The 13,298-nt window shown below is 36.7% G+C and overlaps 1 protein-coding gene across 3 annotated transcripts; it reads left to right on the top strand.

Moving 5' to 3' along the window:
• Positions 1–2,110: 2,110 nt before the first annotated feature.
• frj (membrane bound O-acyltransferase domain containing farjavit) lies at positions 2,111–12,624 on the top strand. 3 transcript variants are annotated; one of them, XR_002682823.2, is made up of 8 exons: positions 2,111–2,577; positions 4,799–4,898; positions 5,092–5,291; positions 5,490–5,675; positions 5,994–6,188; positions 6,681–6,915; positions 7,681–7,926; positions 8,126–8,263. XR_002682823.2 is itself a non-coding variant. In XM_022840152.2 (8 exons), the coding sequence occupies exons 2-8, from the start codon at positions 4,827–4,829 to the stop codon at positions 8,431–8,433; spliced, it is 1,371 nt and encodes a 456-aa protein (XP_022695887.1). In that variant the 5' UTR covers positions 2,186–2,577; positions 4,799–4,826; the 3' UTR covers positions 8,434–12,624. The 3 variants fall into 3 exon arrangements, 2 of the variants coding, with proteins under 2 accessions (XP_022695887.1, XP_022695888.1); XM_022840152.2 differs by having other exon boundaries at positions 2,186–2,577; positions 7,681–7,855; positions 8,126–12,624; XM_022840153.2 differs by lacking the exon at positions 2,111–2,577 and adding an exon at positions 2,612–2,856 and having other exon boundaries at positions 7,681–7,855; positions 8,126–12,624.
• Positions 12,625–13,298: the final 674 nt, after the last annotated feature.

The following is a 13,298-nucleotide window of genomic DNA, read 5'->3' as shown; positions in this document are numbered from 1 at the left end:
CCAAATCTAACTGGATTGCGCTGTCCTGAATAGTTGTTGTAGCACAATTGTCATTATTCTACCGTAAGTCCAATAAAGCAGCAAGCAGATTAGACAGGATGTTGAACCCATAGGTATCACCGAGAAGATATTCTCCATCTACGTACAAAATTCTCATTAAAAAAGTTTGAAGTTCCAACAACAATGGTACCTTGATGAGGAATCGAATTTGTTCCTAAAAAGGCGGTTTCACGTGGCGCAGTGTTCCCTACAATATATTAGTCGGCATAACTGGTGATGAAAGCTGTCATTTGCACTAAGTGTTTTTGACCTAAATCCAGCCTAAAGAAGTGACATTTAAAAGCCTTTAAATCTTGTTGTAGCGTCGAACATTAGAGGAGATTTCTACGACTATATTAGAAGCATCGTTTCTGCGGCCTCAACAAAGACTTTGCGGCAATTACAGCCCGTATCGCTCAGAACATAAGGGGCTGAGGGATAGAGGGCGTGTCTTTTAGGGTGTACAGATCCTCTAAACGGATGCGTACGGTATAATCTCGCGAGGACGGATTAGCGTAGCTAAATGGTGAATGAGGAGCCAAGCGGTAATTATTAAATAACGATCTTTGTGTTGACTAAAAATGAGACGAGATCGGAAGAGCGTATGGCGTCGTTTTTGTACGCGTGTCTAAAATGCTTGTTCTTCCATGTTTAGGCAAATGGATGAAAAAATTGTTGTATTTAACGTAATTTCCTTCTATATCGGCGGTCCTGTTTATTCAAATCTTGATACAACTTCCTAGGCGTACCGAATACAGGATTAAACATCGAAAATTATAAATAAAGTTGATTGTTCGAGCGCCTTTGGGATACTATATTTATCAAGGAAAGATTAACATAATTACAGTTTAGAGAAGGCGGTGGGGAAAAGTATAAACATGTAGAATAGAGTCGGTTCGAGTTCCGAAAACGTTTATTATAGATGTAAGTAACCAAATATAACATTCGAATTGTAACTATTTATATTTGTGCATTAATATATTAGAAATACGTTGTCTGAACGAGTTATTATTCCATTATTATTATTAACATTGCATTCTTTTGCAGGCGGCTAGTCACCACGGCTTCCTTAAGTATTCCCCTTGCTTTTGTTAAGAATTGCCCGCGTTGAACCTTATTCGCATAGAAAGCTCGTTCTACAGAATCCGATCTGATCCAGTCCGAACTAACCACTACGCCCCATAATTTCCACAAGAATTAAAATGACTAAGAATCTAACCCAGTTGCTGCTCAGCACATCTATATCCAACTTCATCTATCTTTAGTGCCATGAAGGCATTATAATGAACAAAGAAATAAGCCAATATTTACGCAACAGTTATGTCTTATTCAAGGCATTTTCTTTGACACAATAATTGCACAGTTACACCATCGGTGACCGGATATATATTAATGCCACTGTTTGTAATCATCCCTACAAAAAATGTCGCTTACTAGTGCTGGCCCTAATGCCAGCACTCGCAGCGAATCTAAAAAACGCTTACTCTAATTACAAACGAAAACTGTAAACTATCTTCATACTTTGTTTCACTAACTCCGAATATGCCACTTTTGTATTACTGCCAATGTTCATTTAGAACAACGGCTTTACTGCGGATGTATGTAGCTGAAAATTAACTTTTTTAAATGCTACCCCTCAGTAAGTTCCGTAGACTTAAGCTGATATTAATAAAACATTCAACTTTGAATAGATTTTCCATAAATGTATATTGATATTATCTATATAATTAAGACTTATCGTTGTGGTAAAAAAAATAGTGTTCTTTTTACAAAAAACCCTCAACCTTATTCAGAACTAGTATACAAAGTTATATAATAATGATAACACGATGAATACATAGAAGCGATAGGTTCCAATTTGTAAATTTTGCACTTAGTAAAACTAGTAGCACGAAAACCATTTAAAAGTTCAGTACATAAAAGATCAAGTTTTTATGTAAAGGTGATGTTATCCCGCAATGGTGGATTCAATAGAACGAGTATAACCCTAGCTTTACAAGACATGTGTATATTTAAGCTTATTGGATTGACCATAGAACGACTTTTTCAGGTAACTTTAATTATTTTTTTACTAGATTACGAGATTTTCGGAGAACAAAAATCATCTATTTTGCACTAGCAACCACGATCTACTGCGCGTGTACGCCTTCGCCAACTGTACGAAACCCACCATCACACTCTATAGTCAAAGAAGGTTTTTTTTCGAAATTATCTTCTCACAGATGACATAACTTCAAAATTCGTCTGCTATCCCGGTAACTCATTCACGAACACTCATTCAGCTCACAGTAGCAAAAAATTTAACAGTGAGATTATCATTCCTCTTTTCCTGTAAAACATTCACAGTTCTACATATTAAGACGGATACGGGCGTAGAAGAGAAGGCAGAGACGGAAAATGCATCCAATTGTGATTTAAAAAACATACGCGAAATTCCGGCAATAGAATAACCAGTAGCGGATAATGTGGCGAGTGAAATGATGTCGTATCACTGGAGTTCTTTGCTTGCGCTTGATACAGTTCTTGCCCTTTCTACAAGTAAGTTTTGCAGGCATAGACAGGCGAGTGCCAATTTATAGAGAGGCTCAATAGCGACATAAAAAGCAGTGTACAGATGAATAGATCGTGCGATGTTTGTTGATAGAGGAGACTATGTGCTTGTCGTTAGTGGGATTCGATTTCAACATGACGGGAATACTTGCGTGATGTCATAACGCATCTTTTTCTTTGCGTAGAAGAGCTTACCATTTGGCAGCATTGAGTAGCGGCAATTACTTTATCAATACGGAAATAAAGCAGTAGCAGCACTAGGCACTGGTTCGTTGGTGATTTTTGTCGGAGCTATTGTAAATTACTGTTAATTATTTAGCGCCTATTAGCGGCGCTAAAAGGATCTTGTTTTAAATCGAGATTTACTTATTAGTTGTTTATTCTAGAAGGAAGAATTGTAAACACTGACTGTATTGCGGTACATTATGCTTAATACTGCTTGCGACACTGAACGAATGAAAGTCGAACCAATAGGTATCGGATCCCTTTCGGATGTATAGAATAATAGGAATAAAATAATAATAATAGCTAAACAGGGAATGTAAATCTTTGTGTTAACTAATTATTCAATAAACTGTTAAATATTGGAGATTTTAATAAATATTCCTATATATATATATATATATATATATATATATATATATATATATATATACGATATGTGCACCTATTACATATTGCAAAGATATACTTTGTGTGATAGAATGTGAAAATAATAACGAATCTTCCGCCACATAACTTTGCTTGTTTTTACCTTACATAACTTAATCTATAAAATATATTCAACCGTATTCCAATGGCAGTTTATCCGATATGTGAAACAACGCTTTATATTTAGGTGAGCTTCAAATTCAGAAAATAGATTTTGTTCATTAAGAGTTCGCTTAGCCCAGTGAGAGTTATAAAGAATATGATGTGTTACGTAGAATAACAGACGACGGTTCAAATCTTAGACCTCACGTGCTAAGTCGCGCCATGTTACGACTTTATTAATCGCGAGGTATAATTCAGTCCTCTAAACATGTCTACGCTAACACTTTAGGATAGATACGTCTATTCTATACACCGTTTTATTTTATCCGGTGATGATGTTAGTAGAGGCCTAAAACACATAGATTAGTTTCCAGATTTAAGCATTTGAATGGTTGCGATCGAAGTTTCTAGTAGAAATAAATCATTCCTGTAACCACGTGAGTAAATTATGCAAAGCAGGTATGCCTGGCGAGTCATGCTTTTCGTTCCAATCACTTCATAAAGCTAATTAACATATATTGCTTATAACTGCCGATGAATCAATTGAGGTTCGTGTGGCTAACGGAGTGTTGCTAGAAATAATAGTTAATCGATTGTCATGGCTAGATTTATGCTGGAATAACACTGTCACTAGTGACAGCTTCATAAAGCCATTGCGAAGAGCATGTTATTGAAAATCTGAACGGTATACTGCAGCGACACTGTCACGATAGTCACAGTTGTAAGTCGATTATTTGACATGCTATTTACTGTACGAAGCACAAGACCGGGTCGTGCCACTGTATGTCCCAATGACGTTAAGTTTTACTGTCGTGTTTCTCTTGCTCAGCTTCTCGTGTAATTTCCTGTGCCATCTCACTCTCAGATAATAGGATAAATTAAGCATACGTAATTCTTCAAAATGGTTGACCTTATATGTCATCAGATAATACAAAAATAAGCAAATCGAGGTTCGATTTAGAAAAAACAAACACCCAGGTAAAGTGCTAATGGCTTAGAAGTGCCTTCTGTCCTTTTTGACTAGCTGCAATCTTTATTTGACCGCCAATAGCGTATATATCTCCTAACTGTGAATCCTATATGTATACGTGCGTATTCTAACGCAAATAAATAGCACTACAATATGCATCCCTGCCTTGCTAAGAGAGAGCACTTACAAAGCAGGTCCTTATGATTGCAACCTATTACTAGCTTGTACTGTGAATGCCCCTTGTCTCACCATTAGCGTTAACTGGGATCCTGATCGATGTTATCCAGAAAAGTTTGTGAAATTATTTTCAACAGTCCATGGACCAAAAATACATTTTCTCATCGTTACTGGGAAAATGTATCTTTGGTCCATACGCTAGGAAAAAAGTGGTTCGTACCCACAGTAACCTTCTGCAGACGGAAAATCCAATATCAACGGGCTTTAATTTATCGACAATAGCTTGTATAGATACACTATACTTTTCAGAAAATTTTCAAAATCATCGAGTACAACAATGAACGATGAGTTCTTCTACGTCACATTCCTTACGATTCACATCGTCTTCGGTGTGACCCATATCGATAAGGTGCGTAAATCTTTGCCTAGATGCAATTTAGAAGCAATGGCATATATTAAATAATAAATAAAAGTTATGGTTGTTATACATTTTGCAAAAAAAAAGCTTCGCTTGCCTATTATAAACGCTTCTATAAATCAAAGGTAAAATAATTTATTGCTCGGAAAATAAGATAGATTTCCGTTTTTGTGAGTGTCCGTAGATTCCGAAAGCATATCATCGCAATGTGTGCACATTGATCGGTTTGGTAACGAGTGTCCTGCTAACAGGATGGGACTTTGTGCATCAACTAGCTCTTTGTTCGTTGACAATTGTTACGATTGTACTCCATCGGCAGACAAAGGCATTCAACTTGTATCCATTACTCAACTGTATCGCTTTTGGGTACCTCTTCTATTTTCGGTAGGTTAAACTAAAAGGAGAATAATCAATAAATGTTATGTGCAATTCAAGTGGCCGACCTTAATTACGTTAAATCCGAACAACATCTAGCTTGAACTTTTTGTTTAACAATCATATTATTTTTACATGATAATTATATAGATACATGTGTATGAAACAGCTATAGAATATAATTTCTGTGTGAATGTGTCCTTTCAGGTTCTACTGTGCAAATAATTTTAGCAATATGATTATGATGATGTTAGCGCTGAGAATGGGTGGCCTAGGGGTAGAACTAAGTGAGCCTGAGGTGAGAACTGATTCGGCACTATACGAAACATCTATTAAGGACATTGTCCACTATGCATTTTCGTATATTGGACTGTTGGCAGGACCCTATATTCGGTAAGCAAAACTAAGGCTCAAACAACATAAGGAACCACTGTTTACGGTAAACTACTGAACGCCTTCAATAATATGTTAATAAGTTAGATGTCCTATTAACGATTACGATCAGATATCAGCATTTTTACTGTAATTAACAATAATCACATCGGTAACATTAAATATTTACGTTCAGCAATTGGGACCTGATATTGTAGGTACGTTTGCATATGTAATCGATTGACATGGACGAATTCGTTATCTAGACATGGCGCATCCTGGCGTATTAGTTCGAAAGCTAACGTTATCTACATTCACCTATGATGACATGCGCATCAGGTTCCGTACGTTCATGGATTTCATGGATGGTGTGTGTTCGACCACGTTTGTGCAACGGAAGCCTTTTCTAATGTTCCGCCTCGCTTATTTCCCAATATTTATTACAATGTTCTTTGCGTCAATTTATATTGCGCCGATCCAACCCGCCAAGACGGCGGAGTTCCACGATGAAAGCGGCTTTTTCTACACTGTTTGGTAAGTGCCAGAAGTTTTTAATTTTATCATGTTATTGGACGGTTGCAGATACAGATACAGATCAAGCGCGCTCTTTTCCAAATGGAAAATATTAACGCAAAACCTACCGACACCTTGTGTACCTATTTATTTCAGCCGTGCCCGATTAATACGATGGATCGTTAAAAAAGTTATTGTTTCTATAGCTAAGTGTAAATTTTTAATGGCGTAGAGTCTGATAGCGATCTGATAATGTTTAAATATGTAAATAAGAAAAAAAATGTTTCAAAAAGAAACAAATTAATCGCTAGTGATATATTTAATGTTAATAGAAGGTAACAAAACTGAAACTTAGAGATAAATAGAGATAAATAATTGTTTGTTTGCTATATAAAGCGTATGATTTTATATTGGGTCACTTTAATATTTGTTGATTCAGTCGTTTCCCACAAGGTATTAAACCAGATATTGTTAGTGTCTTTTGTTACGTCATTTATCTTTCTTGTCAAACAGGTATATGTGGGTCATGTTTGTGGGCTTCCGTGCTCGGCTTTACATCGGGTTCTTATTAGCCGAATGCAGTTGTATCGCGTCTGGGTTGGGAGCCTACCCTGAACACTGGGTCAATCGCAGTGGAGAGGGGCCTAAGTTCCGGAAAATACTGACGGACGGCGATGCCGATCGCCAAAGAGAGTTGAATCAACTGCCAGGCGAACCCGTACAACAACAGGCCATCGACTTTAACACGGTACGTACAACGGCTGAAGTTGTGACTTTCTCTGAGTTTTTTTTCGAGGCGATCAGGAACAAAATTAAAGCGAAAAGAGCAATGACATTGCCGCAATAGTTGAGTTACCTTCGGTGGATTCCTTTGTTTTAGAGAGAGCCTTTTTAGAGAGAATTCCTTTGCTTATAATACTAATTTTAGTCAATAAGTTTTGCAGTTTATCTATTGTATTTACTTAATTTTTAAATTTAACTTATCTTACTTTAAATCATACTATCATACTATAATAGTTTTTCAAATAAGTTGCCTATTCATGGATTTAATTTATGATGACCTAAAGTTCATCACGAAGCTCCATTTGCACGTTCCACACATAGTTGGATTTTTATTAAAATCAGGGGAATATATGTTATATCGAATCTTTGGAATAATTTTCTGAAATTATATTACTGTTGTAGATTATTTTACTTGACCCTTAATTATTAGTTCAATATTTATTATCCAGATTGATATTGAATTACTGATTGTCTATTCTTCAGTCTGTCATATACAATTTATTATTGGAGATTTTACAGTTTATTTTTAGACAAACAACTATTTTTTCTTGTAAACTACATTCTTTTGCGCACATTAGTGAGACTTGAGGTTATTGTGGATTAATTGTTGATAGCGTAAGTACATGCGACTGCAAGACTAACGTTAAGAACCAAAGCAAATATCGTGCATCGTTCTAATCATTAATTCGTAAACCTTATCTGAATGATTTCTCCCTTATTGTAAAAGCAGGTCTGCAATGTGGATGTATGGGGCTGTGAAGGCTCTCCCACACTCAAAGAAACAATGCGTTCATGGAACCAAACGGTGCAATATTGGCTGGCTGTCAACTGCTACAAGAGGGCGCCTTTTAACAATAGAAGCATTCGGATGGGAATCACTCTGATCATCAGCGCATTCTGGCATGGTTAATAATTAACTGACCATACCTTTTGTGCACGTGAACGACAATTGACTACTTTAAAGTCTGTGTTTCGGGTAGGCTCACAAAATATCATAGGTACCCCGTCTGCTAGGCAGAATATCCTCCCATATGTCCCACGGGGGAACAGGACGGACCTGACTTCACAAACGTACCCATAATGCAAAAGAGTTAATTTACAATGAATACAAAGAAATGTATTGGAGGTCGAGTCTGTTAACGTCTCTTTCTTCTTTTTGTTCTTCTCATTTCCAGGCGTGAGTCCGGGCTATTATTTCTGCTTTATTACCATGGTTTTCTTTGCCACAGCGGAAGATTACCTCTTGGAGCATTTTTCTGAACAGAAATTATTTAAGATTCCGACAAGGACAGTCCAGAGAATACTGTTCGCTCAGATAAAAATGGTCGTTGTTGCCTATTTGGGAGTAGCGTTCGCGATGATGCGTTTACCGGAAATATTTCTATTTTACTGGAATCTTTACTTTGTTGGTCATTTGGGGGTGGCAGCGATTTTGTGCTATTTTTTTGTAGCTGTGAAAAAATCGAAAGCGCACATTCATTAATTAGCCCAATATTCGATGCGTGGGTGCCTGTGAGCAACCATAATCAATTTGTTGAAGTTATTATGATTATTATTTTCATAATGCATGCAGAAGTTCCAACGTGCATCCCTGCCGTGCAGGTAGTGTTGCTTTTACATTAATAAACTAGATTCATATTTATATATGCAAGAACAAAGATAAACAGATATATTTCTAGGAACATTTCCTTTTAAACAAAAAGCCAATGGCGTCTTTACGGTATTCATTACAAGATACAGTAGTTGCATCCCAGTACAATTTCACGATATCAATGTCATTTCAACTGTTACAGTACTTCCTCCTCGCTGTAGCATTCGGCAAGTCGTTGATAAGATGCGATAGTGCAGAAAGGTACCTCGCAAAGAAATGTCCTCCATGCATAACTTCGTACTTATATTATCATTATTAATTGAAATTATCCTTATAGACATTGCCAGGCTACGCTGATATGGCATATTATTTCTCTAGTGAATGAATCGCATACAATTCGTTGGTACTGTTCCCGTCCAGGTAATTTTTACGGTTAAAATCTGTAGCCTACCGAATTAGCGCGCCTATCGAAGGTTTCCGCCCATAATGTTCACTGATATCGCTCAATATCTGAAGAATGGTTTCACATCAGTGTTAAATGGCAACCTTTCCGCAGATTGTACCTTGGGTTTTCCTTTTGGGCACTTTGGGCGGTGCTGAAGCACACACTTTCTATTTCATACTACTATTGGTGAGGGTTAAACAATCTAACCAGTATGAAGAGTAAATTTAGGGGAAAAATGAAGCCTTGTGCGTCCTAAGCCAATAAGTGCTTTTCAATGAGATTTTTTTTGTTGTCCTGCCATTGGGTTCGGTCCTGTTGGGTTAGGCGGCTTTCAGTGTATCTCACGCAGCTAGCACAAACACGATTTTTCTCAGTCGTTTCTTTCTTTGTACGGTCAATCTATACCACCGAGAAAAACATTTTTCAACTAGTATCGGGCTAGTTCCTGCCAACTTACACACGAGTGACAGAATTTGGTGATTAATCTTTGTACTAAGAGTATCAAGTATCGAGTGCCAAACGTGCTCAGCCTCTTTCTATTGCGAGCTTAGGCTTTTGACTGGTGTGGAATTCTGCGTCTTTCAAAAAGAGGTTTCGGGATTGATGTTGGTTTATTTGAGCCGTTTTCAACCCAATTAAGTTTTTATTGTTTATTTCGATTCAGTATCTCGTAGTACTAAACTCGAATCGTCGGTGTCCAGCATTTTCTGTCAAAGAACTGGCCGTCTAAGTCATGGGTTGGTTAACTTATTTCGTCTTGCTATTCATTTGGTTCGTCATTCCGACGAGATCACAAAAAAGTGACAAACAAGTTTGTCCGGTGACTTAATTTACTATTCGATTTACGCCAAACGTCGTTCGTCCTGCTGGTCAGGAACAGACAAGTTTCTTTTGATTTAGAGATCATGACATCTTCGTGAATTGTTGTTTCTCTTTATGTGCGTGTGTGCTTATAGGTACGGTGTGTGTGATATAATTTTGTGACTTATGTGAAGTAGGTATGTCATTTAATGCAGCTAATGTAAAAAAAGACTAGATTCAGCGGTTACTTTATCCTTTATTTCTTTTTTGAAGTGATCAGCTGTCTGAAATTAAGATGACCTTTATCAAATCCCTCCAATATTTTTTTTATTAGAGGTAGCGTACTGCAAATCCTTAAGTAAATATTAACTTAGTGTAGTACAATGTATAATAAAAGGTGGATTTTTGCTAGCATGGAATTAGTATCATAATAGCCAAAAAAGAGTTTAGCCAAAAAGTACAGATAAGGAAATATTATTCCGCCGTAAAGACCAACAATATAGCAACCGTTTCGTTGAAAAAAGAATCGGTTTTCGACTGAGTTCCTACAAACACACAGTTGTTTCGTGTTAAAAATCTCGCCCTGCAACTGTGTGCGGTCAAATGTATATTGGATGTAATCGTGGTTATAATAGTAGACAGGCGATTAACCAAATACGACAGTTCCTCAAAATGTGATATTTCAGTTTGGACAGACAATGGAAAATCTACACGAGTGATGCATGCGTATGGAAATTTGACCTGGAATTTATCATACTGCTGTCACACGCACTGTATATCTTAAATTTCAAATGACGCCATGCCCTGGGGGCTCGCTGTGTCATTTCTCTTACTAGAGCCAGCGATGTTTTACAATAAACCAAATGCGTGATAGGATATAAATAAACCATTTCAAAGCCGCTTTTCCCTCTACCTTCAGCTCTATGAAGCCACGTTTGCTCGTTTGAAGTAACATGTACATTTTTATCGTATTTACATCACTGATTAACAGACCAATAACGAACATCATTTAATAGTTATACACAAGAAAGCTACACAGCCAAATAAGCTCTCGAACATGATTTTTTTTGTATTTAACAAATGCCGACACCTTCAATGCGTTTCCTTTGTTAGCTCGTCGAAGAACTTTGTGGTCCTGTCGTCGACGTGAAATCTCGCACATAATCCAGTGCCAAATAAACTATAATCCAGACGATGAAAATCGAATTTCGAACGCTGTGTAATAACAATATGCCGAACGATAAAACTACGCAAATTGATATAGGACAAATGTCTATGCTAGTCTGCGTCACAATATAATGTCATGTACAAATTCGTGTACCGACTCTGCATGTAAGCACGTGTTAGATCTGCTAGATATGTATTTTTTGATAGCAGAAATCACTGTTTAGCTGGTTGCTTTCATGGGAGGGTCCCTGTGATGATGCCATGGTTACATCTTTGCTTACCAAAATTTAAGCACACGTGATCGCCTAGATTCAAAATCGAACGTAGATACGCTTCGTGTGGCGCTTGGGAGAGCTCCGAGAAAAAAGACATAGTAAAATGGAATACAGAACCTGGCTAGGACAAAGCCTACAAATAAACTTTTGGCTATTCGGTGCAACGAATATATATAAGAAGGCAACTGTTTTTGCTATTGCATTGTATTTTAACTATGTCAACACGTTTTATGCATGGTAAATGGAGAAATGGTGGAGAATACGATTGAATCCATTGCTAAGATATTCAATGAATTTAGCCGTACGTACAAGGAAAGCGACTTTTAGTTTATTTTTTTCTATACGGAACAATAGACCGAACTCCTTATTTACGCGTGTAACGATTTTTTCCACTCAATGAATTCGACTAAATAAATTGACTAGGAATAATGAAAACGATAACATTGTAGACGTATCTTTGGTACCTGGTTGAGGTTCTCTTTGGTCATCGAGTTTCTCAGATCGTCAGCCTAGAATTGGGCTCGACCAAAAATAATAGTCTGTCTTCACGAAGGCATTATTGGGTCGAGGAAACGCTATAGTTGGGTTTTTATTCGATGTGCACAGAACCTCTATGGAACGTATAAGACAAATTCCGTTGCAAGCAAAAAAAGAATGCTTATGTAATCAGAGCTCATTGCGTGGTAACTGTTGAATGAAACCGAAGTCGATTCAGTAGTAACTAAAATTCGAACTTTTGCTTCCGTTTACGCTATGATTCTAAGTCCGCAAAGCAATCTTTAGATTGTCTGAATGTTTTTTTTTTAATCTAATTTTTAATATGAACTTGAACGTCATGAATTCTCATGCGACATGCATGAAACTCGACTCATCACTTTCAACGGCTTCACAGCTAAAAACATCCTCTACGTCACTCCAGTTACTATATTTTTGATTTTTTGCTATTTTAAAGGACTGTCACCTTGATTCACAAGTTTTGTTAAATCTTTTTTTTTTTCTATTATTGGAATTAATCTGTGTTGTGATGACAAGTTTTTTTTATATATTGCGGTTTATATAGTAATATATATTGTAATATATAGTAATATAGTAATTTACTAAATATAACTTAAGCTTAACTTTCGGGAGGAGATGCAAGCTGGATCCGTCTCATCATTCCCATCCTTCAATTGAGGTAGCTGAGTTGTGCATTAATGATTATTTAATCTTTAAATAAATAGATAAATTAGTCGATCCATTTATAAAAGCAAAGTTTGTCTCGAGAAAGATAGTGAAACTTCATTTTCAATAAAGAGAAACCAGGCAGTATCAGAATCTCGTGCCAATATACTATTTGTTTATAGCTGATGTATCAATGCGAATCTATATTCAATAAATCATATATTTGTAGAATTATTTTTTCGTACTGTCATTTTTTGTCGTTCTGACAAACTAGTGTCTACACATCTGTATAATGAGTATGTACTTAGCAGCTTAGTAATGGTTATTTTACAATTATTCCACATCGTATACGCGTTTTTAGCTCTGCAGAAATTGTATGAATTAAAAACAAAGTTTGTCAATTGATTACACTTTTCTAAGAAGTTTGTATGGCTTTTGTATGAAATTATTATGTTGACACGCCAGTATCGTTATATTGTCCATGGGCTTGGTACTGCTATGAAGGTCAACGACATTTTTCAGATACTAAATTCTCTATGTTCATTTTCCTACATTCTTTTCTATGGTGTGAAACTTCATAGCAGAACTTTGTTAACGATAACGGTACTTCACTGACATCGAAATGAGAACTGTGTGTTCTTTTTACAAGTATGCCTCGATTGTAGCGCTATTTCGAGAGCCTTTCGTTGAACCGCAGTCTCTACCCTTGGCATTTTCTGAAGTGTTATCATGGCAATCTGTAGAAACGGGCAATTGGCGCTTTGTTGGCGCGTTTATTAAATCCTTGCTTGCCCCCTAGCTCTAATGGTTCAGTCATATGGACTACGATGTACCATATAGCCAGCATCTACTGTGAATGACATACTAGTCGCTAGTTTCCAGTAGCTGGATAAAATACCTAATGGAAT

The sequence above is a fragment of the Varroa jacobsoni genome, unplaced genomic scaffold (assembly GCF_002532875.2).
Source record: "Varroa jacobsoni isolate VJ856 unplaced genomic scaffold, vjacob_1.0 scaffold_849, whole genome shotgun sequence".
NCBI classification, from domain to species: domain Eukaryota; kingdom Metazoa; phylum Arthropoda; class Arachnida; order Mesostigmata; family Varroidae; genus Varroa; species Varroa jacobsoni.
This window is presented reverse-complemented; position numbering and strand designations above follow the sequence as displayed.